The following is a 24830-nucleotide window of genomic DNA, read 5'->3' as shown; positions in this document are numbered from 1 at the left end:
CACGAAACTAGAACCCCGAGATGGTTCAGAAGCCCTTTTTCGACAAACAATCGACCAACAAAGGATTTTCTTGCATCAAAACGTTGTGTTGACAGGGTGAAAATGCATTCTCCGTCAGCTTCCCCGCGTCTTGTCGAAACGCAGGAGACACCAACATCACCAGAGAATAACTCCATCACCAGTCCAGATATGGTCGCACGTTCAACAAAGTCAAAAGACGAGACAGCTAAACCAGCAAGTCTCGGTAGCTACACGGTAGGCTTTGATTTATTGATGGACCTGGCTTTGTCTACTATCGCTCACACCTCCTCCAGAGGATTCTATCATATGGTGCCTCTCATGGGGGTATATATATTATGATTCTAGGCCTAGTTTGTGCCATGGCTTCGGGAATTGTGCGTAAGAGCAAATGTCGAGCTTTACTCAAAATCAACTAATGAAATTCCAGGCTCTTCCGTTGATGAACATTGTCTTTGGTCAGCTGGTCGGCAGCTTCAATGGGTACTTTATTCCAGGATCGGGTATCACAGAGCAATCGTTCAAGTCTTCGCTCAACCGAGACAGGTAAATATCGCACTTTATTGCTCATGGCAGCGAACTTACCGTCTCCTTCTAGCTTGTATATTGTGTATTTGTTTATCGGCAAATTCGTTCTGACTTACATATCCATGGTATTGTGATTTCCCACCTCCATAGCCCCGTTGTTACTCAGACAAGACAGATTTGTTTTCGATTGATCAGTTTTCGCGCCTCAGGGGCCTTGCGCCTGGAGTACACCCAGGCTCTCTTTTCACTTCCTGTGAGCAAGCTGGACGAGATGTCAGTCGGAACCGTCACACATGCGATTACAGCGCTGTCGAATACGATCCAGCAAAGCGTTTCCGATCGACTCGCCATTCTGTTCCAGTCACTCGCCTTGCTTATCGCGGCTTACGCAATCGCATTCCGTTATTCTTGGGCACTGACACTTGTTGTCAGTGCGGCCATTGTGTTCGTGATCCTTGGTTTTAGCCTGACAGTGCCGTTTTTGGTCAAGGCGCAGCAGAGTGTGGACAAAGCGGATGAGAAGCATGCAGCCCTCGCCGCAGAAGTATTCGGCTCTATTCGGACAGTGTTCGCCCTGGGTGCCGAGCAACCACTATTCAAAAAGTATACGCAGTGGGTCGAGGAAGCACGAAAACGTGGCCTGCGTATGTCTTTAGTCAATGGAATTCACCTGGCCATGCTCTTCTTTGCCATGTATGTCAGCTTCGCCCTGGCCTTCTGGTTTGGGTTGAAGCTGTATCGTGAAGGTCACATTGCTAATATTAACACCGTGATCACGTATGATTATCCCATCTTTTCAATCCTTGTGATGCTGCGTTCTGACAACCAGTTAGGGTATTCTTTTCCGTGCTCCTCGTGGTCACTATTTTGGGAGGCATTGCAGGGCCATTGATGGCTATCTCGAAGGCCATAAGTGCATCAGGTGCCTTTTTTGGTGTTATTGATTCCAAGCGGGATAATCCACTTGGAGTTCGAGAGCCGGAAGTATCCAGCCATGCTGATATCGTGTTTCAGAACGTGACATTTGCCTATCCAACACGAGCAGAAATGACTGTGCTTAAGGGATTTCATGCACGATTTGAGCGGGAAAAAACTACTGCTCTGGTCGGAGCCTCCGGTTCGGGTAAAAGCACTATTGTCGCTTTGATTGAGCAATGGTATCAACTTCAGTCCGAGGACGAAGAAGAGGCCACATCGGGTCATATCCATGTTGAAGGTCACAACATCAATAACTTGGATGTGAAGTGGTGGCGATCCCAGATTGGACTTGTTCAGCAAGAGCCGTTTCTGTTCAATGATACAATATACAAAAACGTTGCTTTTGGTCTGATCGGATCGCAGTGGGAGAATGACACAGAGCCTGTGAAGATGGAACTCATCACCGCAGCTTGCAAGCAAGCCTTTGCAGATGAATTTATCGACCGCCTTCCCATGGTATTGTTACACCTTTTTTGCTACATTCCTTTATTTCCATTTTTTTCTGATTATTTCATTTCTAGGGCTACTCGACCACTGTTGGGGAAGGTGGAATCGCATTGAGTGGCGGGCAGCGCCAAAGAATTGCCATCGCGCGAAGCATCGTCAGCCAACCCCAAATCCTCATTCTTGATGAAGCGACCAGCTCGATCGATATAAAAGGAGAAAAGATTGTGCAAGCAGCCCTCGATCGTGTGTCCAAAGATCGCACTACAATCATGATCGCTCATCGCTTGTCCACCGTCCGCCGCGCGGACAAGATCATCGTGATGAAAGACGGCCAAAACGTTGAAGAAGGCTCTCACCAAGAGTTGATCCTCAAGGAAGGGATATATCATAACTTGGTCCATGCTCAACAGCTGGAGCCGCTGACAGATTTGATGGAACCCGACGTACCGGGTTCGATTTCTTCGCAGAAAGAAGAAGTCAGCCCTCAAGATTACACTACAAAAGAAGCCGGCGAGCAAATTTGCCAGGATAGTCCCGAGCCTGGAAGAGGCTTTGGCTTTTTCCACATCTTGGGAGTGCTCGTTTATGAAAATCGTAGCCATTGGGTCTTATACGCACTGACGCTGATCGGGGCTGTAGGGGCGGGTTGTAAGTATTAACCATACTCTCCTGCACATTTCCAGATATACGCTAACAGGGTCCAATAGCCGGATTTTCTCTGCAAAGTTGGCTTTTTGCCAGACTTGTGCAGGTTTTCCAGTTCACTGGCGAGAAGCTTGTGCACGCTGCGAACTTCTGGGCATTGATGTTTTTCATCCTCGCCCTTGCCATGGCGACCTTCTATTTTATGCTAGGATTTTCGTCGAATTCGATCTCAATGGTGAGTCTACATACATCCACGGTCTTCAAGCAAGGCTAATTGTTCAGTTTGTCGTGTCCAACGCTCGGATGGATTATTTCTACAACCTATTGTCCAAACCGGTGTCATACCATGACCGCGAGGAGAATTCCTCAGGTACTCTGATGTCCAGGCTCTCCACTGATTCAAAACAGTTACAGGAGATTTTTGGTCCCACCGGTGTTTTTCCTCTCATCTCGATCTTCAACATCATTGGTTGTGTTGCGATCTCCTTCGCGTTTGGATGGAAGCTGGCGGCTGTCACCTTCTTTGCCGCCATGCCATTCTTATTTCTCTCTGCCTTCATGCGCATTCGATATGAGATCAAATTCGAGAGCCTAAATGCCGAAGTTTATGCCGATAGCTCCAAGTTCGCAACGGAGGCGGTCCGGGCTTTCAGAACGGTCACTGCTCTGACCATGGAAGATACAATTTTGGAAAGATATTCAAAGTTGCTGAAAGATCAGCGTCAAAAGGCCATCCGGAAGGCGTGGTACGCAACGTTGATATTTGCGTTTTCCGATAGTGTCGAGCTATGTGCCATGGCGCTCGCCTTCTGGTATGGCGGCCAGCTCCTCGCGTCCCACGAATATGACCCAGTTGCATTTTTCGTGGTCTATATTGCCATTATTCAAGGCGGCCAGTCGGCTGGGCAGTTCTTCAGTTTTGGTCCAAATATTGCCCAAGCTAAGGCGTCTGCAAATCGCATATTGGCTGCACGGCTACCGACCGCGAGACAGCTTCAGGATGTTCCCGTGGGGCCGCTCTCTTCTTCGGAGTACACCCCGACTTCTTCTGTTGAACTACAGAATGTTTCTTTTCAATATTCTTCTCGGGAGGTACCGACATTTGTTAATCTGAATCTTACCATTGAGAGTGGTCAATTCGTAGCATTTGTCGGACCTTCTGGCTGCGGAAAATCCACGCTTGTCTCGCTACTCGAGCGCTTCTATGACTGCACTCAGGGAAGCATCCTATTTGATGGCCGAGACATTCGTTCCATTGAACTGCCCTCTTACAGAAGTGCTTTGTCGCTTGTCGCCCAGGAGCCGAAACTCTTCGAAGGCACCATCCGCGAGAATCTCCTTCTCGGTCTAGAAGCCCCCAATAACCCAAATACCGAGGACCAAATGATTCAAGCATGCAAGGACGCCGAAATATATGACTTCATAGTATCCCTGCCAGATGGCTTCTTGACGGAACTTGGCGTCAACGCTCAGGCCTCGCTGAGTGGTGGGCAGAAGCAGCGTCTTTGCATTGCACGAGCCCTGATCCGAAAACCGCTCCTTCTCCTTCTTGATGAGGCTACATCCAGTTTGGACTCTCAGTCGGAAAGTCTAGTACAAAGTGCTATGGAGAGATTAGCAAGCAAGCGCAACATGACTATCATTGCGGTTGCGCATAGACTAGCAACCATTCAGAAAGCCGATGCAATTTTTGTCTTTGGAGAAGGGGCGTCTGGGAGGGGATCGAGGATTCTTGAGTCTGGAACGCATCATGAATTGTTGCGCAGAAAGGGGGCTTATTGGCAGATGGTATGTTTCCCGCTAAGCCACATCTACTTCTTATAACTAATGTGGTCATAGTGTCAAGCGCAAGCTCTAGACCGGTGATAGGATGAACCTTGCGCGCAACATTCTTTCATTCATTTACTCCTCCTATTCATAATTCTCTGTATCTTGAAGACAAGCACAAATACGGCATCATTCTTGCCTGCTTCGCGTCGGCATTTCATGCAAGATTTGGTGAGAGGATGTGCTTTGCTTTTACGGCGTGCCTTCTGGAGTGTTTGATCTTTTTCTTCTCGTATCCGACCCAGTGGAGGCTTCCAAACGGCTAGTCGACCGAGGCTATGTTCGGACGACACCCAACAGGCGTTTCACACACATACTTGAGCTCAGCGGCCAGGTTCCCCATCTAGTCTCATCAGCCTTGGTAGAGAAAATCATGGAAACGTCTTCAATTACTTTAGATACCCCTAGGCTTTTCGAGGCCGAAAATATCGTCCTACCTGGTGTGGTCCTTCTTCCGGCTACAGACTGGAACTATTGTCTCCCACACCCCATCGCTGATCTCCACAAGCTTATTCCATCGCGTTATGAATATTTCAATTGTATTGTAGAGAAATGGATGGATATACCCGGAAACATGGACAGTTTACGGAGCCATCTTGCAGTCCATATTGGCTATCGTTCACTTTACCTCGACGAGGTCTGGGCAGAAGAATTCGAGAAAGAAATACGTAAGGAACACCGACAGCTCCTGTTCAATCTCTTGGCAGATGGAGCTGGTAGCCCTGTGCATTTAGTCCATAGAGACTGCCAGATTTATCACCAAGGCATCAGAAACCAGATATTGGAAGGGATGTTCGAACCCCACCATACTGCCCACGCTTCTACGTGAACAAACTGAGCCGGAACACATTGTTTAAGGATTTATCGTCTGTTATGTAGAGAATGAGCCGGCAATATAAGCATGAGGTGAATTATTCTATTGCGGAATTGAATAGTCATGAGACGATTAGGCGGAGAAGATGCTACGCCGTGAGATAAATGACCTTTTTGCAAACTGATTTAATAACAACCTCAGAGCGGGAAGCTACTCTACGCATCCTCAACGACGATCGATTCTAACATCAAGACAACACGAAACATGTTTGTGATGCCATAAGTGGTGTACAGGAAGGCATTTAGTCATATGTGTGTCTAATCCACGTCATAGGCGGTAAAAGAGGCTGATTTCTCAACTGCTTCACCCAGACGGCAGTAGACGCTAACCACCCGACTCCAAGCGGCTAAGTGAAGCATACAAACATATGTATTTTTATTGTTCTTTGAGCGATCTTTGTTGTATCCAAAGCCGACCTGAAACAACCGTTGTTTGAAACTAGCGCCGCCGACGTTGGTTTCTCTTCTAACGCCGATGATTTGGTCGTGGGCGGCTCGCCGCCCTATTCAGCCTGGATCTGGGGCCCGTTCACCTCTGCACCCAGGGGGCCGAAACTGGGTCGCATACGAGAATCACACTAAAGGCGATTCCTTGACGAAGAAGGACAATGGGAACACTGAATTGCGGAAGTATGTAGTACTGTCGCTCCCGATGTTGACTTAACATCCTACCTTTAAATGCGTCTTTATTGGTTGCTGGCAACGCGGACTATCCAAGGTCCGAGCGGGGCAGGCTTATTCCAACCCTGCCCAATCCCTCCCAAGGTTACGCTACGCACTATTTCTGGCCCATTTCCCACCCAGCCTCAAGATCTCATTTTTATGCTTTCACTATGAGTCGCAGGATCTCGCCATCGGAGTTGACCAACTCAAACCGTTTCGTGCCAGATAGCATGATCAATGTTTTTCGAGTGGACGACAAGACGGTGGTCAAATTATGCGATCCAACCCGTCTTGCGGAGGCAGAAGCTTTGAGGTTTATTCACTCCAAAACTTCACTGCCAGTTCCTGAAGTATACAATGCCTATGTCGACGAAAGCACCGATCGTGGAGTTATCGTTTTGGAGTATATTGATGGCGATGTTTTTCAAGATGTTATTGAGGAGATGGATGATGAGCGACGCGAAAAGATTGCCTTGGAGTTGCAGAGGTTTATGACAGAGCTGCGATCATTTGAAGGCGAATTCATCGGGTCTGTTGATGGATCTCCTTGTGAAGATCCAGTCTTCTGTGCCGAACAGGGTGTATTTGGCCCGTACAAAACAGAGCATGAGTTCAACGAGGGTTTGATTCTGGCAATGAACATGAGTCAAACCAATTCCTGGGTTGATCACGTTGCTAAGCTCATTCGAGCAATTCCATCCCACAAAATTGTCCTTACGCATGCCGACCTTTCCCCACGAAACATCATTGTCAAAGGTGATAAGATCACCGGCATAATTGACTGGGAGATGGCCGGGTTTTATCCTGAGTACTGGGAATATATAAAAGCTATGTATCATCCAGATTGGCAAAGTTGCTGGATAAAGGAGGGGTTCCCTGATCTTGTACTTAAACCATTTTATCGGGAGCATGCGGTGATGTTGCATATGCAAGAAGTCGTCTGGTAGCCTGATGCCATCCCTGGAAGGCTTCAGTGTTTTGAGCCGGGTTTGAGATATTTGAGGATCTTGAACACACTCCTCGATTGAGCCGAGGTGCTAGCACCTGGATGAGAAACTCTGTCATGAAGCGATAAAGTTTCATTAATCAACAAACACAACGTACATGCATAATGTGACCTCTTCACCCACCTGAATTTAGTTCACCTGAGCATTCAGCCCGTGCAGAAAAAGGTATATTGGTGAAATTTGAAGCAAAATCCCCTGAGGTGAGCTTCTTTTCCTTCTTTCTTCTCTCCTCTAAAGCGGGTATCATCACTTGAGCAAAATGCGCATAAAGCATACTCCTGGTGACTTCAATTCCCTTTCTCATCATGTATGGCATGTGCCGGTTATCATTCTGAGGAGTTCTCAATATTGGCAGAAACTTCCGATAATTTGTTAGCATTTACGCTCCTCAAACCACTAACCTAACGACCCACAGTGACTACACCACTCTCAGCTCCACCGCTTTAGCCAGTGATTGTAAAAGACGTAGTGTCAGTAGGCAATGAGAAAGGAAGTTGACTTGGTGAACAATTTCGAACGCATCCTCTGTCTTCAATATTTCTCCCTTTCCATCACCGGGATTCCCGCCGATGCCAGCATTATTGCAGAGGATATCTAATGGACGGCCTGTCTCCAGCCAGCGAGTGGCAAATGCATTCACAGTGGATAATTTGGTCATATCGATCTCCCACCAGAGTCCTTAAACCCCCTAAAACCCACCTATCACACCGCCAGCGCCAAGGCTCTACCGCCTAGCACAAACCTCACCAAGGCCTGGTATAAGGCGCCCAGAATAGCTGAACCACCTGTTCAATATCTAATTTCGAACTTCAAAAGCCATCTTTCACTCAACAAGGTAGACATTGGCATGATAACTGTGTTGTAGCAGCTATCCGTCGAACCTTGGTCGCATATATTTTACCGGCAGAACATCCTATAATAAGAGGATGTGGGGCTAGAGGTAAAAGGGGAACCCGTAGGGAAACTCGCCTCTGTCTGTTTGTCTGCGAACAGGTCAGCCACCAGGGCGAGTGGGACCATATGAGATGAGAACACATAGGGGTGGTTAGGAAGGGAAAGTGTGTCTGTCTTGCTTTGCTTATCCCATGCGTAGAAAGTCTTTTATGTCACAAAAGCCTTAGTCATCACTCCATCTGCAATCTGCCACTTTGTCGTCTGCGTCGCAGCAAAACACTTCATTGAAATGCCAGATCAATTTTCCACTAATTGAATATCCAATGCTGTGGTTGGCTGTTCTATAACTGAGAAATTGGATACGGTCATTATTGGCCTCTCGGTATATGACCAAAATGTGTACTTTCAATATCTTGGCGGCATTTCCTGATTTATGACATGATCATCGAGAGTAACTCGCCTTATACTATCTTCTCCGTCCGCTTAGTCTGTCGAAAAATTTCCGTGATGGCTTTTTGCCCTCGGAAAATCGCAATCTGTGCCGCCGTCCATTTTTTGTTTCCTGATGTTGCAGAGAGATCTGCACCAGCATCGAGCAACATCCGGATAATCTCATAATGGCCGCATTCTGCCGCCGCCGAAAGCGCCGTATACCCGTTATAATATGAGCCTTGAGCATTCACATTGGCCCCTATATCTAACAGTTGACGGACAATCCGGCGGTGGCCTCCAAAAGCCGCGCCTTGAAGCGCCGTAAAGCCGTGATACCTTACGGCGGGGGTATTCACGTCGGCTTTACGGTGTAGGAGAATTTCCACGATATCGGCGTGACCTCCTAATGCAGCAGCTTGAAGTGCGGTGCGGCCCCGATTCTTCGCGGGAGGCGCATTAACATCTGCGCCTTGTTCGAGCAGCCATCGTAGCAGCTCGATATGGCCTCCCTCGGCGGCGGCCTGTAAGGCAGTTCGGCCCATGTATTGATGGGGTGGGTGGTTGATATCTGCACCCGTAGAGACTAAGTGGCTAACGATATTCAGATAGCCCGCTCCAGAAGCCAGTACCACCGCTGTTCTGCCGCCATTATTTCCCCCAGGAGCGTTAACGTCTGCCCCTGCCGCTAACAGTATCTTAACTATGGCGAGATGACCATTATAAGCGGCGGCCTGAAGGGCTGTCTGTCCATAGTAGCCTTTAGGGGGCTCATTAAGGTCCACTGATTGAGATAAGAGCCGCCGTACTTCGCATAGATCCCCTTGCGCAGCTGCAAGCTGAACAGGAGACCATCTGCTCTCATCGTCCGGTTCATCTAGTTGAGGTTGCCGAGTTGATAAAAGTCGACTTTGCATCTTGAGACTTCTGCTGCGGTCGCTTCGTGCTACCCGGTGACTATGTCCGTCGACTATTGGGAAGATGTTTCTCCGGTTAAAACGGCATAGATCTTTTGTGCAAGATAAAATCAACCCAAAATCAAGTTGAGGCTAGACAACGCATCCACCTAATATAGTACGAAATCATGCATAAGCGAAGGAAAGAGTGATTTTCTGGGAACGTATTGAAATTATGTACGAACGGTAATTACATCTGCATTACGCAGCGGTATTGATGAAGCCCCGCTTTCAAGTTTGATTATCTTCTAATATACGGTTATCAGCAAGCCCCGTGATAAATTGGCAAAGTCCATGTGACCTTTTACTTCGATCTCGACATTCCGAAAAGAATTTACTTTCCTGCAACCTTTAGCCAGCGCCGCGCATAATATACTTACTTTCCAGCCATGGTAGCGATGTCGGGCTGCTCAGAAGACTGGGATGGGAATGATGATAAGCACATTGACTTCACTAATTCGTCCACTGGCTTGTTGAATAAAGGCACCTCTAAAACTCGAGAGATCTCCTTGCGGAAATACATCGATATTCGCATAATATTCGAAGGATTCCTCGTGTTTTGTCTCTTTATCACCCTAGTGTCTATTAGGCAGAATTCAAAGGAATCAAATGCAGCCAAAGAAAGCAGCTATGGGCCGACACGTAAGTATCTCTTGGATGAGACATTATATATCTACTTAGTTGTTGATCCCCAACATCTTCACGATAGTACCACGGAAACCCGTTATCTTCAGTAATACAGCGGGATTTAGACTGGACGTCGATTATCAAGATCCTTAGATATTACTGAATGCTAGCTAGATGCGAGAGATTATGCGAGAGATTCATAAAAACTGGTATGGCCTATTCCCGCGTGAGTTTTCTTGGGCTAGGAACTGTAAACTTGACTCCGTGACTGATATTCTTTCTTTCCTTTCCCATAGCGGGTCGCGGCTACATTACCGTTTCGGAAAATGAGGAATTTGATATCCTTCATCCCCCATTTAAGATGGACAATGTCTTCGAAGAAGGCGATCACTACGAAGGACATATCATGGCGGTCTATCACCAGCTACACTGTCTAGTAAGTCTACGCATGGCAATAACTACTACACTCCACTGATGTACGATTAAAGTCCATCGTCATGACCGCTATGGGAACTTCGCGGGAAGAATGGGCGATGCTTGAGATGGAAAAGCTTGAGCACCGCGCTCACTGCGTGGAATATCTGCGACAGAGTATTCTATGTTCGGCAGATACAACTTTGGAGGGTGAGACTGGGGCGTGGGCTAGAAGCACAGGCTGGGGTCAGACACATTCTTGTGTGGATTTGGATGCTCTGACAGCGTTTGCCAATGAGCGATCGATTTGGAACCTGACTGAGAGATTGCTACCAGACAGCTTTGATGCTCTCAAGGTTCCTGGCCATGATGACAACCATGAGCAATAAATACGCTGATTTGTCATACTCCGGAGACTGGGCTTCGCGCAAGAACTCAACATCAACAGAAATATATGTCAACCAGACATCAACCTGTGAGAGAGCGATTAAGACGAGATGGAAGCGAGCCGAAATTATAGTTTTCATTTCGTGATAGTATATATTGCTTCCTACTTTGCTACAGATATAGTCGACGAATAGTGATAGATAGAGTCTGTGCCCCGTCATGTTAACTGCGATTTGGCTGAGGTCATAATTACTCGGATTGAGGATAAATGCAGGAAAGGATAGAAAGCGTCTAATAGTACCCGAGGTCGTCTCCAGGTCCCACAACAGGTACATGACCACGTGCGCAGCAAATTCCCCGAATGTGACGTTCTGCGTGTTAGGAAGGTGGTTAGAAAGCATGAAGAAACAGTGATTTAGCTTGGCACTCACCATATCACTTGCTGTACTCAGGGACAGCCTCTTCGGCGACAGGGCCAACAACCATGGATCTCTTGCTGTACTCAGGAACGGCCTCCTCGGCGACAGGGCCAGCAGCCATGGCGCGTGGTATCACCAATGCCATTGTCTGAGACGCACCAACTGAAAGCAACATCAGTGTGGTGAAGACCTTCATATTGGTGGAATGGGCGAGCTGAGCGTCAAAATGGGCGGGTGAAGATATGTCTGCGATGGGCAATTGTACGGTAGCGGTGGCAACAAACTATGACTGGGACAAAGAATATATATCGCCAATAACCCATGTAGTGTTGCCGGTTTCATACAGCGATGCATTATGTGGTAATCATTGTCCGGATAGACAGCTTCAAACTCGCCGGCGAGGACGATATCCTAGGAAACTTCCTCGGTGTGCTTCCGGTCAGCGTACCACTTGAAATTGACCTCCTGGAGCATTTCGATCAAGACATCCTGGTTGAAACACCCTGGAGAATACCATCGCGAGGCCATAACGTCGAAGTGACAGCAAGGCCAACCCCAACGGCCATCCCAATGAAGAGAGATACCAAACAGGTGAGCATGTTGGAACGGGGTTTCCAACAAAATTTCGGGATTTCAGTCTCTGGCTCATTCTCAGAGTCCAACGCGGAGTATCTTATTAAAGCCATAAGACCAAAGAGATAAAAATGAGTCGTAAGATCACAATATTGCCGCATAGATCCCTCAAAAACTGGGTAGAATATTGAATTGGGCGCAATTGCGTTTTCAGCTAATTGTGGATTTGAATTAGGCATGAAAGTTTCATTGTTACCTTGTTTCTTGAATTTAGATAAGAGAAGTACGTACCCCGCAGGCCTATAGATATGTACTTCCACATTGATCGTGTAATTTTAAGGGGTGAAATTTACAGTTACCAAGTAATCTCTGGCTTGTAACGCTGGATGATTGTGTATATCTTCTTTACTACCGTCATTGGACTGGCCTTTCACGTCTTTCCGAATGATCACGGTGCATTTGGAAGAAACAATCAGATCCTGCCACACATTTTCTAGCGCATATTTGATAGCCCCTGACTTTGCCTTCTATGTCCTCCATGCACTTCTTTGAGGGAGGCGATGGTCAGGTCCCTGGCCTTGAACAGCGATCAGAAGTCACGCAGCCGAGGGGCACGCTATTAGCCATCTCTATCCCTATTATCAAGTCTTGCCTTCTCTACTCACTAACCATCTGGGGCGCCTTCACAATCATTGCAAATCCATTCCGTGCCACTGAACTACCTTTTAAAGGCTAAATATCTTCCAGCGTTGAGCCAAGGGGATGCGTTTGTGGAGAGTCCGTCGCAGAGGCAATTTTCCGCGGTTGCCGATTCGACGGGCTCGCAATGGCTTGGCTTCCAGAGCATTGCCGCGACGATGAATTAGCGGAAGAATTTAACACAATGGGCGACGGCCCTGATGGCACTTGAATTTACTACGCCGATCGGGAACGTACTATCCAGATTGACTCCGACGAGGTGGCAGCCTTGGCAGATCACCCCGAGGCCTTGGTCCATATGAGCGTCCAGTGGCACACCACCCATTGCATCTTTTACTGGCGAAAGCAGTTCCGGTCACGATTCAATGGCAAAATAGTGGAGCCTAGGTCTGATTCAGAGCACCATATCAAGCACTGTGGAGAAATTTTCTTGTCGGGAGGGTCGGGGACGAAATCGGGGGTGGCTCTGAATACGAACATAGAATAGGTGTGGTATCGGTATTTCCTTGTACGTTCCTGCAGTAGGGGCCGTGTATGTTACTGTACATGATACGTGTGCTATGGAAAGAGGGGTGTATTAGATTGTGTCCGACGGAGTTCCGTATGCAGACCATGCAAGATATAGGTCTGAGCGCTGCTGCTAAAATGGGGAACCATTTTTCTCAAAGTACGTACAAGGATCTGTCACTTCGGCTACTGCCAGCTGCCCAGGTGGATAAGATAGATTTCCTGATCTTGTAGTTATCATCGCATTCAAGACACGCATATTAGCTCTGACAGCCTTATGTTTCATTCTAAATTACTCCCATCGTTTATGCTTGGTAGTCGTTCCTCCTTGATTTGGGCACCCGCAGAACTTCATGTACAATTCAAGCCAAGAGCCATGTGGTCGTATCATCGGGCAAAAGGCGATAAAGAAGGCAACCTTAGACTGCATCTCATATCTGGCCCCTGCGAAATGATGAAGGGGACGGATGAATTTTCTTCGGACACTATCGTAAGTCTTCTAAGCCGGTGGGCGGGAAGCGTAGTCGCTGGGAGTTCTGTCCCCATCTCCTGTTTGTTACTATCTATGAATGGAGGCGAACAGTTTAAGTTGTGGCTCTCTTCAATTTCCGATGACTTAGACATGACATTTGAGGATCTGGTTAACCGTGCAACGGACTTCATCTTACACCCTAACTTCCAATCCGTCTATTTCACCTTCCGACTGAAGCTAGACAAGGAAATGATTCCTACCTCGCCTGACTGATCTCTTTTTACTTTCTGTCTTACATATTTCAGCTGGTGGCTAGACTTACCCTCCAACAATTTGCTGGTCAGCTGCCTCACATGTACTTCGTAGACATGTGATGAAGAAACTGCGTCGAGGTGCTCCGAGGATTTTCTTTCTTTCGCTTCTGGTTATTTTGCTCTTTGTGTGCATCTGTATTCTGGCCAGCCTTCAAACAGCCTTATGGAAAGAGTTAGCACAAGGGAAGGAGGGAGGGGTAAGAAAAATTTCAACCGAGTGAACAGGGGCCACGTCAGCTCTTCAAGGGAGTGCAGGGTGAAGAGTAGAGGGGTTTCAGGGTGTTCAGTGTGATCAGCGATAGGGCGGCAGGGCATTTCCTCCATCAAAAAAAAAATCAAAAAAAAGTAAAAGAAAAACATACAACAGCAGGGATTCGCTGGTGGTCACCCACCCAACTACTAACCTGCCGGCGTGTGGCTTAAGTACGGCTGAGCGGACGGGAAGCCCTGTTCTCCACACCCTATGGTCGTATGTACTGGATAGACAATTGAAAGAAATACTAAAACTATAACTTTACTTTTGGCAAACTGAAGTATAACTGGTGGGTGACGCTTTAGCGTCGTGCAACCGGGGTGAGAGCTGGGTGAACGCCAGGTGAGAATCACCCTTGGGCGCACGAACACCACGCAGATTCTCTCAGCGGAACTCAGGTATAGCGTTATTCATCCGACCTCGATCTTCTTGAAACCGCGGTCTCTTGGCCCCTGCATATACCATCAAATTTCAGCCCAGGATTGGCCAAATCAGCGGCAAGGCTGATTTCAATGTCGTCTTAAGGCATATAGACATATGTAAACAATAATGAATTGTGTTTCCTTACCTCAGAGCTCCCACCTGGGCAGCCGGGCTCTTCGGGCACCAAGTAAAAGAATCAAACGATCAACATCCACGTACGTGTTTAGATCCCTATGTTGGCAAGAAAAGCAATTTCGAAAAAAAAAAAATGCTCGGGGTTGACTGACCTCTTTCACAATGATTCCGCAGTATAGTTAGTTGACAGTCCAATGGTGGCTTTTATGGTTACATTTAACGCGCGCCAACGCACTATATTTGGGAACGGATCATTAGACGATTGTTGTTCCCCGATATAACTTCCCTTCTCATGTAGCCAAGGATAACTGAAATATCGAAGTGCGAGAGGCTCATTTCCTGTGTTTTTTCTTTCGGCAGAAGGGTTGTGTCATCTCAAAAGTGCTTTGTACCATGCTCTTACGATGGTCCTTCTAGTCCTCCTCTAGACCTGATAATCCGCCTCCCAAACTTTGAGTTACCTTTTAACTCGGAAGCTCTACTTGAACATGTGCTAAATACTTTCGTAGCCGCCGCCTAGAGAAATGGTCTTAGTCACATGGAACAAGTAACTTGAATCTTCTATTTACCGGGACTGCCCTCAGTGAAATAAGCAGTCAAGCAAATAGATCATAATTTCAAGCCTACGATCCCGCCGAGCAGTCAAGAGATCCTTGCCCTGAATAAGGAAATATGCACGTACCATCAAATAATAGCACAGTGTACGATCCAGATAAAGTATTCTTATCTTCAGTCGCTTTCCGAAGAGCAGGAGCAAGTAGAAGTGGACGAGTAAGAGCGATTCTAGCATTAAACAATCTGAAATGTCATTCTTGTTTAACTGAGTTTCCTTCAACCTTCTCTGACATGGTGGGATAATAGGGTAAGCCATGATGGGTCTAAGGATCTTCCATTCCAGCCTCCCTTATGCCAATGCGGCGGTGGTTAATCCGTATCCAATAGAGTCGAGTTGCGTTTTCTCATCGGGATAACGTGGAATAAGGGATAACACCAATTCATTGAAATCAGTGAAAAACGGCTGGATTGACAATGCCGCGTTTTCAAAGACGGGGGGGGGGATATGCACCAGAATATGCCCAGTCTATCATCCACACTTTTTTATGCTGATCTAAGATCAGGTTTCGAGGACTGATGTCTTGATGCGTAAGGACAAACTTGGTGAAATGGAATGGTGGAGTGTCTTTTGGAGCCCTATTGAATCTCTTGCAGATATCAAGCTTGTGGTTAAACCAGGCTTCCATTTCAGCAGTGCCCATAAAAGGCCCGGCACTATAATCTGTAAAGAACAGACCCCAACACGGTTCTCCGCCAATAGGACCAGGCTGTGAAAGCTCAATAGACTGTATCTCTTTGATTATTTCTGCAACCTGCGCAGCGATCTCCCCTTGGATGTCGCGGGATAGGCTGTCCCAGCATTCATCCAGAGGTTGACCTTGGATAAAATCCATCACAATGTAGCCTGATATGCCGAAGTATTGCGTGTCATCTTCGACCACAAATGACCGATGGACTCGTGGGGCTCGAATGCTGGTTCTAGAAGCAATAAGACCGAGCATTTCCGCTTCACTCGCCAGGACACCCCCACCGCCCTTCATGACCAAGTTCTTTGAGAGCCGCACAACTGTTGTCCTACCTAGCTGATGGATAATAGGAGCAGATGTGAGAAGTGTTGCTAGAGCCTCATCTGTGACGGAGTTAAGATCCTTTCCATCCAGTGGGAAAGATCCACAAGGGTCACACTTTGTGGCTTAGGGTTGGGATATCAGTAATTGCTATATCAGTAGATTATAGTTAAACATACATGGGAGATTGGACGCATGAATGGTTCCATTCCGTTGCGAAGCATGGCAATAAATGTGGGATCATTGCAAAACATGGGGACCCCTTTCAAAGCTGGACAGCATTATAAAATCATGGGACAGGGGAGTGCGGGGGTGAAAGCCGGAATTCTCAAATTGTGGACAGATCAGACACCATTTCTCCTTGGTCAAGGGGCTTACTACCAATGAGCCTCATCTGTCGAGGATTTACCTTGATGTGCAAGGGGTTTTCCTGTCAAGATTTGGCTGTTACATTGGCCTGGTAGGACTGGATGCTTCCGTGGTATATGAATTTTTTTCACTTCTTTTTCTCTTTCTGTTGAAGTGATAGATCCGTCCTGGGTTATCTCTCTCAGCCGCTTCGCTGTAGCTAGTCTTCCTACTTCCACTTTCAGTAGTTAGAACACTACCCATCAACATATGTTTCTGATACTCTCTTTTCGCGTATTTTAATACATTCTTTTTACGCTTACTGCAGCGCGTTCGATTCCGTGAGGTGCTCTTCTTGACTGACCTGTGCTATATGCGGAGAGTTTAGGCGCGAAAGCACCTGTCTGGAGAGATTCTGGGCTCGGGTTCGACGTAAGGTGCTTTGGCGGAGGTTAGAATGCTAGACTTAATCGAATTAATTATCGAATCGAAAGACAAAATTACATGGCTTATTCCTGGGAGCGACTATTCTTCCTAGAACGACCATGCAAGTCTCTTGGAGATACAAGGATAGGCTTAGACGAACATTCGGATACAGAACTATACACTGGTGAAATCATCGACCTTTCCAATTGCTGTCGTATCTAATTTGCTGTTTTTTACACTCAGAACGTAGTATATCTATCCAGTCAAATTCGTGTAAACTACGTATGGATTCAGAGGGAGCTTTGTGGTCGTGGTTATTGCTAGTAATGCTACGTTTTATTAAGCCTGTCGTCTCGGATGATGAAGACCGTGAAACTCCTTCTCGAGGCCAAGCCCCGCACGATCAACTCTCGAGACAACCAAGGAGCTACGGCATTCAATTATTCGGTGAAAACCGATACGGAAATCGCGAATATTTTTCCATTGTGGAAATACCTCTTGATGCCAAACCGCTTGCTTCAATATAAATTACTATGACTCGGTTAGCATGATAGTCTTGCATGATGCAAGGGTCTATCACGATCGATGACGCGGTATGCCCGGTGATGGGCAGCTTATGCACTTACTGAAGACATTACTGCCGAATGGGGCTAATGCTCGTTTATGCCTACATAGATTGTGCGATAGCCACTGGATGGAATCTATTAGTCTTGTCGTGATGGACCGTTTACTAGAGGTGATTGGTATTAACGACACTGATGCCAATGGCTGTACAGCAATGCACTATCTAAACAAGCATCTAGATCAGATTAATGCTGCTCGCCATTTGATCAGCAAAGGAGCAGATATTAACGTAATCAGTCATAAGGGTAACACGCCTGTTCACGAGGCGATGACAGATACATTGCTCAGAAGGCTGGATACGAATGGAAAGGCTAATCACTCGCATCATCTAAATGCTCCGTTAAGAGCACAGGAGGAGTTGATTCAAATATGTGGCGACGCTAGAGGTTCGGTGGATCAACCGAATGGAGATAGGCAACCCCAATAAAGCTGCTTCATGAACTCACAGAATGAAGACGATAGGTAGGGGCAGCCCGGGTCATATCAAAGACGAGATCAAAGACGAGGGCTGGGACGATTAGACCAAGATACTAATATTAATTGCTGTAAGTGCGAGACAGGTGTAAATAACAACAATTTACTACGATAGCTCAGCATTTTATTCATCCACTTTGAGTGAGTTGTGCTAGCGTGATAAATTTATTTAGTCCCATGGGACTAATAGGCATGGTCTATAGGACTAAAAATATCTAGTCCCGTGGGAAATTTCAAGTCCTAGTTTTCTATTTAACCAGCCAGTCGTAAGAACGCTTTAATACCACGAAATATTCCTTCAGCTGCAATATCCCACGTCGGATCCGATATCATCGAGATATTCATCAACTGAGTTTGGGCAAGGAGGTGAGACCGTTTCAACATCTTCAAAAAAAGACCGACTAATCAGACGTGGTAGCGGAGACATCTAAGACTATCTCCAATTCCTAATATTGAAATATATCGAGGACAGCGGTATTCTTCTAGTCTAAATAGTCAATGCCATTCCGAATTTGATGTTGATCAGTGAATATGGGACTTGGAGCAACCAAGGGACCAACAGGGATGTGGATGCAGCTTGTCTATGAGTGATTAATTCTTGTGCAAGGCAAGAACTGCGAGAATAACTAACTATAAGCCAAGATGCATCGCTTTGAATTTTGGTTTAAATGATTAATTTTGGTGTATCACTATGCGAGAACTCATCAACTCATCTCACTTGCCCAGTCAGAGATACCTCTTGTAGAAATTAAGGGATGTGAGTATAGTTGATTTACTTTGCAATGTAAATTTCCTTCCTTTCGTTACATGGTATTGCCATCTTTGGAGTCCCCCCAAGCCCTGTCAAACTCTTTCCAACCCCCAGGCGGCGCGTCCCACATGGCCAACTCACGAACCACTGTCTCGTAGCATCCATCGCTGGGCATATTTCCTTGACAGACATTTCCTCCAACAGCGATGTTGATGAGGATTCTGAACTCACTCATCTTCCTCGTGCCAGGGGGCTTCTCGGCCCTCATAATGGGCGTGCCATCAATCAACCAGACCAAGCGCCCCCGGCCCGTTGTTTCATCCTCGTCCCAGATAAAATCGTACTTCACCCCCGCCGGAGAGCTAATGTTGGGGATGGGGGTTTCGAGAACGCGATGCTTGTTCCAGTCCTGGCCGTTGAAGTGGCCCCAATGCAGACAAGTGTGGTTGATAGCATCACCGTTCCACGCTTCCATTATGTCAACTTCGCCATCCTCGGGCCACTTGAAGGGGTCTTTAGGCAGCAGCCAAAAGGCAGGCCAGATACCTCGGGCCACCGGCGCCGTGATTCTCGCCGACAGACATCCCCGTGGTCGGCCGAGGGTCTGGAGACTCGACAGTCTGGCGCTGGTAAACTTCTGGGCAGGGTCGGGATGCCCGTGGTTGATCAGAGCGCGCACGATCACCGCATCGCCCTGGGTTGAATGGAATGAGTTTTGCGGGCTGTCGATATAATTCTGCGACTCATTGTTGCCCCATCCATGTTGACCCTGTTCGTGGTCAAAGTTGGTGGACACCGGTACTTGAGGATGTAGATTGGGCCGCCAGTAGATCTGGGGTTGCGAGTGCTGTTCCTGATAAGCTAGTGGTGGTTTGCTAGAGGTTGGAATAGGCGGTGGGGGAGGCTTGTTGTACGACGATACCGGCTGAGGGGAGTGATGGCTTATTTCCTCCCAAGCCTTGTCTGCCTTATCGATAATGCCCTGAAGCGCCTGTCTGAACGGCATGTTGAGTACGACCTCGGTATGGATGTTAGGGTTGCACACGCAAAGACGCGTGAAAAAACGGTAAGTAAAGGTGACGTCATATTGTGGATATCTCAAAAGGCTCGAGTTCTTAAAATCCTTAAAACCCCCTTTCACACCCTTTCGCCATCGTACCTCGGGAAATATTGCTCCCTTCCTGAGACTGGACAGATCTAATCAGGGGACACATTGCCTCCATGGGCTAGACTAAGACTCAGATCGTATAGATGATAGGCCCACTTATATATATCACATGACCAGTGGGGTAACAATGAGATTCTGTAAGGATCGTATGGTTTCTATTAGATAGTACTAGTTAGATACTAACTAGCTAACGTATTCGGTAAGTGAGCGACGCATATAAGCGATAAGCACTCGCTTAGCCCTAATATAAACTCTTGTTCCATATGATCACTAAGCCCCGGTAGTTGGCTGGGTCAGTGCCTCAGGCACCGAGAGTATGCAAACCCTACAAACCTCTCAGCGCAACAAAACTTTGGCATTGCTCACAAAATTTCAAGACCTGTAATTCCTAATATATGGCATATCTAGTGTGCTAAAACTTAACGTCAGTCACATCATTACACATTTTTCTTTCGACATAATCAATATCATTACCAACACGTGCCTCTCTGCTCGCACTATCTCCAATTATGGCAGAAGCATGCCATCACCATACCCCCCTGCAACAGAACTCTCCAAAGCAGAGCGCTTCAAAGCTACGCACCTCGCCGCGCGCCATGGCAACTACCACCAATATTACGCTAAGTTCCGGGCGCCTACCGTTCCAGACGAGCGCCTTTCCATTCTTCCATCAGAGATCCTCCGCAACGCGCGTGTCCTAGACCTAGGCTGCAACGCGGGCAAACTGACCCATGAGGCGATAGCGCACTGCGGTGCGGCTGCCTCAGTCGGCGTCGATATCGACCCGTGGCTGGTCGAGCAGGCGAAGGTGGCCTACCCGGACGGGCCGTGCACATTTGAGCACTTTGACTTTGTGGATACGTCCGCGTACACGGGTACCGCACTGGGCAAGTTCGACGTTGTCTTACTGCTCTCTGTGACCAAGTGGATACATCTCAACAACGGGGACTCCGGGATGTTGACGCTATTTGCGCACATACAGAGCATATTGAATGAGGGGGGTTATCTCATCGTGGAGCCGCAGCCTATGAGCAATTATGCGAGAGCTTCAAAGAGGAATAAAGAATTGAGAGAGACGTATAAGACGATCCAAATCAGGCCACCGTTTGAGGATGAGTTGAAAGCGCAGGGATTTGAGAGGATGCTGAAAGTTGAGAGGGACGAAGAGGGTTTTGCTAGGCCCGTACATGTTTGGAAAAAAAAATATCATAATATGATCAATGGAGATGGCTTAAAATGAGGCGGGTGAATTGACTTGCATCGGGAAGACGTAGACTTTTGGATTGGTTGGTTAGGAGGTAAAAAGGTGACAGACGATGCAATTTAAAGCAGGATTTACTGGAGAAAGTGATGGATTAAGATTTGTTGACAGGAATCCCATCCAATGACTATTAACCATCCCTTAACTAAGAGGGTTAATTCATTGGTCGCGCGACCTGGGGGTGGTTCTCACCCTGATTCTCACCCTGTCTGTTGTGCACTCGCCTTCTCACCTTATTTTCACCCTTTTTCTTCCTGAAAGCAGAATATAGTTTATTGTCCCACTAGATTCAGTACATACGACCATAGGGTGTGGAGAACAGGGCTTCCCGTCCGCTCAGCCGTACTTAAGCCACACGCCGGCAGGTTAGTAGTTGGGTGGGTGACCACCAGCGAATCTCTGCTGTTGTATGTTTTTACTTTTGTTCTTTCTGCTTTCTGCTTTCTGCTTTTTACCTTGTTACTTGAGTGTCTTGCCACTTGTCTTCTCTCCTACTGCCGGTTGGTCTTCTAACTTTTTGGGAGGCTAATTCCAAACTTGAACCACCGACGCTAAATGAATAGAAAGTGCTTATACTTAGAAAACATGCATGAATTAATTTATGAGAGGAGCATATGAATACGCGCAGAATCAACCATATAACATGCCGTGGAGCAAGCTGTATTGCCTTCTATATAAAAAAAAGTAGGTTCTGATAGAGGCCTAAGATCCCCGAAAGGGCAGAGGATGTAATCAGGAAGGGACGCATGGAGCTGATAGAGGAGCGAGCACATCACCTTAACCGAGACGTTCGGGCAATCTTGTTACACCATGTCATGCTGTGGATAGAGAATGGCAGTCATTGCTCTTCAACAGCGAATGCGTAGTAGGCACGAGTAGAGAATCTTGGATAATTGTAAATTCGTGATTTCATTTTTCTCTTGTAATTATATTAGTTAGTAGTCATGGTGAGTATATATATATAATCTCTCTAACACTACATACCTAAGCTATACTAATTGCTGTAAGTGTGAGAAAGGTAAATAACAACAATTTACTACGACAACTCAGCAATTCATTCATCAGATTTGAGTTATGCTAGCGTGGGAAAATTATTTAGTCCCATGTGTCTAATAGGCATGGTCTAGTTATAGAACTAAAAAAATCTTGTCCCGAGGGAATTGTCAAGCCCTAATTTTCTATTTAACTCCAATCGTAAGAACGCTTTAATACCGCAAAACATCCCTTAAGCTGCAATACCCCACGTCGGATCCTATATTATCCGGATATTCACCAAGTGAATTGGGGGTTCTGAAGATTGCCACAAGTCAGTTCCCGAGGAAGAGAAAGCGGTTGTCAGGGCTTTTAATAGGCCGAAGAGGAGAAAGAAAATCATTGCGAGTAGAGCACTGACAAAAAAGGAGGCGACCATGACCACCAGTTACCAGATGTAGCAGAGGGCCTTTAAATTGAAAACAGCTTTGTTCGCTCAGATTTTATTTGGGGAGGGGGGCTTCAGACATACCCAGACTTATCTGAAGAAATCCTGGTAGCGCTCATCCGCTAATTTGATCGAGACGCCAATGGCGTAGGGGGAGTGACGGCGCTCCTCCCCTCAATCATCGACAGTTTGATCTCCTGACCACCAGATCGTCATTCACGCAGACGCAATTGGGCTATATGAGCATGGTCAACACCATCATTGTTCAGCCCGACTGTTCTAAGCCATTTGATTTCTATAATTGATGATTCAGACGGAGATAGACTTAATAAAACGTAGCATTACTAGCAATAACCACACCACAAAGCTCACCTCTCCATGGTTCACGCGAGTTGACTGGATAGATATCTTTCGTTCTGAGTGCAAAAAGCAGCGAATTAGATACGACCACCATTGGAAAGGTCTATGATTTCACCAGTGCATGGCTCTGTATCCGAATACTCCTCTAAGCCTGTCCTTGTATCTTCAAGAGACTTGCCTGGAGTCCCGCTTGTGACTAGAGCATATTTGTCCCTCGTGCATTGGAGCGCTTTATACTCATCCCGTGTTGGCTCATAAATCATGTCAAATGGATTGGTGTTCTCTGCTTCCAGTGTTCCAAAAAGTAAAACTCCAACTACCAAATTACCATAGTTTTGGCTTGGGCCAGTTGATGAAATTTCAAATCGCTTTGCGACGCCTCTCTTCTCCTTTTCGGTGAGATCGAATCCCCGATATTTGGCGCAGCATCCACACTCCATAGTACAATGGCCAACTCCAAGCTTGCGTGATTGAGCGATTGGGCGATTCACACAGCAGCCACAGTCACGGCCACAACATCCTCCTTTCCCAGCACAATCCTGGATAAGGAACTTATGCATATACCATCTAGGATGGGAGTGCCAGAGGCTTATAGCTCTTGTGAGGGGCCCTGTTTTGAATGCGCTTTGAGCCTGCCAAAGCTTTTGCGAAAAAAGCCAGTATTCCTTATTCAAGTTGTGGAGTTGTTCTTGGATTTTTGTGCTCCTAGGCTTGGAATTTCCTTGGATCTCTGCTAATTCTTCATTTAACATGATCTCTTGTTGTACAGTCGAGCGGAGTCCGTAATCTGCCTTGACGAGCAATATGACTGGGATATCGAAGTCATGGCGAGTCCGTGACATGATTTTTTGTCGATATTTTTGAAGGGCGTTTATGTCTCCTTTCTTTTCAAGAGACCTTTCTTTATAAACCCTCCACCATTTCATGGTGAATCTTTTCTCAGAACTTCAACCAGTGAAATTCGTTTTTGAAGGCGGACGTAATGGTCAAGGACTTGCGTGGGGTTTGATGAGTGAAAAATAAATTGTTCAGTCATTCAATCAATTACAAAAGTTTTCCTACTAAACCATTTTAAGAGCGGAGGCCAGAAAGCATTCACCCGCAACCAAAACATGTACATATGGATGTAGAGTTGCGGATCCGATACAAATCGAACCAAGGTTTCTAAAAGCAGTTTAGTTTGCTCTCTCGGTCTTACTCCTACTGAAATGTACTCGGATCCTTGATTTGCTGACTTAGGATAATCTCGATGCGACCGTCAACTTTAAGTACGAGACTACTATGATACTAAATTTCTTTTCTATTTCTGTTTTTATCGCTTTTTAACTTCCACAGCCCTAACTAAAAGTTCCGCTGAATCAATTGTGAGACTTATTCCTTAGACTGTTTTCTTGTGCATAGAACGGAGAATATTCAATACAAATATGTATTTTACTGCGCCCCGACAAAGAGTGTACTTAAGTGCAGACTAGATAGTAGCGTTTAGAACGCACTTATAAGGAAAAAGTCAATATAGGAAGATATAGGTCACGTTAGCGCTTTAGCGGTGTGTAGGGCATTTAGGTGAAATACACATAGGCTTTAGGTTATTTAGGGTAAAGAGGAGGTGAATAGCTGGCCGAATTCGTCATTGAAAAAGAACAAGAAAAAGAAATAAATAAATAAAAACATACAACAGCAGGGATTCGCTGGTGGTCACCCACCCAACTACTAACCTGCCGGCGTGTGGCTTAAGTACGGCTGAGCGGACGGGAAGCCCTGTTCTCCACACCCTATGGTCGTATGTACCAAATCAGTCATGTAAATAATCTCTATACTAAGGGAATGCCAATGGCTTCATTCTTTTCTCTTATAGCCCGACCAAGGAAATGATTTAAACACACCAGGA

The 24830-nt window shown here is 46.5% G+C and overlaps 8 protein-coding genes across 8 annotated transcripts; 4 read left to right on the top strand and 4 right to left on the bottom strand.

Annotated features, from left to right (window-relative positions):
• Positions 1-189: 189 nt before the first annotated feature.
• N7498_004310 (ABC transporter ATP-binding protein) lies at positions 190-4482 on the top strand (the record flags this gene model as incomplete). Its single annotated transcript, XM_058451372.1, has 8 exons — positions 190-255; positions 449-564; positions 742-1323; positions 1380-1980; positions 2046-2619; positions 2679-2851; positions 2899-4404; positions 4456-4482. The coding sequence occupies 8 exons, from the start codon at positions 190-192 to the stop codon at positions 4480-4482; spliced, it is 3645 nt and encodes a 1214-aa protein (XP_058310834.1).
• Positions 4483-6149: 1667 nt separating this feature from the next.
• Positions 6150-6926, top strand: N7498_004309 (Aminoglycoside phosphotransferase; the record flags this gene model as incomplete). The annotated part of the gene is made up of 1 exon (XM_058451371.1): positions 6150-6926. The coding sequence occupies one exon, from the start codon at positions 6150-6152 to the stop codon at positions 6924-6926; it is 777 nt and encodes a 258-aa protein (XP_058310833.1).
• A 1415-nt stretch (positions 6927-8341) lies between these two features.
• On the bottom strand, positions 8342-9226 carry N7498_004308 (ankyrin repeat domain-containing protein; the record flags this gene model as incomplete). The annotated part of the gene is made up of 1 exon (XM_058451370.1): positions 8342-9226. The coding sequence occupies one exon, from the start codon at positions 9224-9226 to the stop codon at positions 8342-8344; it is 885 nt and encodes a 294-aa protein (XP_058310832.1).
• A 1027-nt stretch (positions 9227-10253) lies between these two features.
• Positions 10254-10695, top strand: N7498_004307 (uncharacterized protein; the record flags this gene model as incomplete). Its single annotated transcript, XM_058451369.1, has 2 exons — positions 10254-10328; positions 10381-10695. 2 exons carry the CDS (start codon positions 10254-10256, stop codon positions 10693-10695), a joined length of 390 nt encoding a protein of 129 aa, XP_058310831.1.
• Positions 10696-11128: 433 nt separating this feature from the next.
• On the bottom strand, positions 11129-11308 carry N7498_004306 (uncharacterized protein; the record flags this gene model as incomplete). The annotated part of the gene is made up of 1 exon (XM_058451368.1): positions 11129-11308. One exon carries the CDS (start codon positions 11306-11308, stop codon positions 11129-11131), a length of 180 nt encoding a protein of 59 aa, XP_058310830.1.
• A 4220-nt stretch (positions 11309-15528) lies between these two features.
• Positions 15529-16334, bottom strand: N7498_004305 (aminoglycoside phosphotransferase family protein; the record flags this gene model as incomplete). Its single annotated transcript, XM_058451367.1, has 2 exons — positions 15529-16227; positions 16290-16334. 2 exons carry the CDS (start codon positions 16332-16334, stop codon positions 15529-15531), a joined length of 744 nt encoding a protein of 247 aa, XP_058310829.1.
• Positions 16335-18785: 2451 nt separating this feature from the next.
• N7498_004304 (glycoside hydrolase family 16 protein) lies at positions 18786-19739 on the bottom strand (the record flags this gene model as incomplete). Its single annotated transcript, XM_058451366.1, has 1 exon — positions 18786-19739. One exon carries the CDS (start codon positions 19737-19739, stop codon positions 18786-18788), a length of 954 nt encoding a protein of 317 aa, XP_058310828.1.
• Positions 19740-20421: 682 nt separating this feature from the next.
• On the top strand, positions 20422-21141 carry N7498_004303 (class I SAM-dependent methyltransferase; the record flags this gene model as incomplete). The annotated part of the gene is made up of 1 exon (XM_058451365.1): positions 20422-21141. The coding sequence occupies one exon, from the start codon at positions 20422-20424 to the stop codon at positions 21139-21141; it is 720 nt and encodes a 239-aa protein (XP_058310827.1).
• Positions 21142-24830: the final 3689 nt, after the last annotated feature.

Source organism: Penicillium cinerascens (assembly GCF_028974065.1).
Source record: "Penicillium cinerascens strain IBT 15544 chromosome Unknown contig_24_segment0_segment0, whole genome shotgun sequence".
Classification (NCBI taxonomy): domain Eukaryota; kingdom Fungi; phylum Ascomycota; class Eurotiomycetes; order Eurotiales; family Aspergillaceae; genus Penicillium; species Penicillium cinerascens.
The sequence above is the reverse complement of the archived record's forward strand: the minus strand, read 5'-3'. Positions and strand labels throughout refer to the sequence as shown.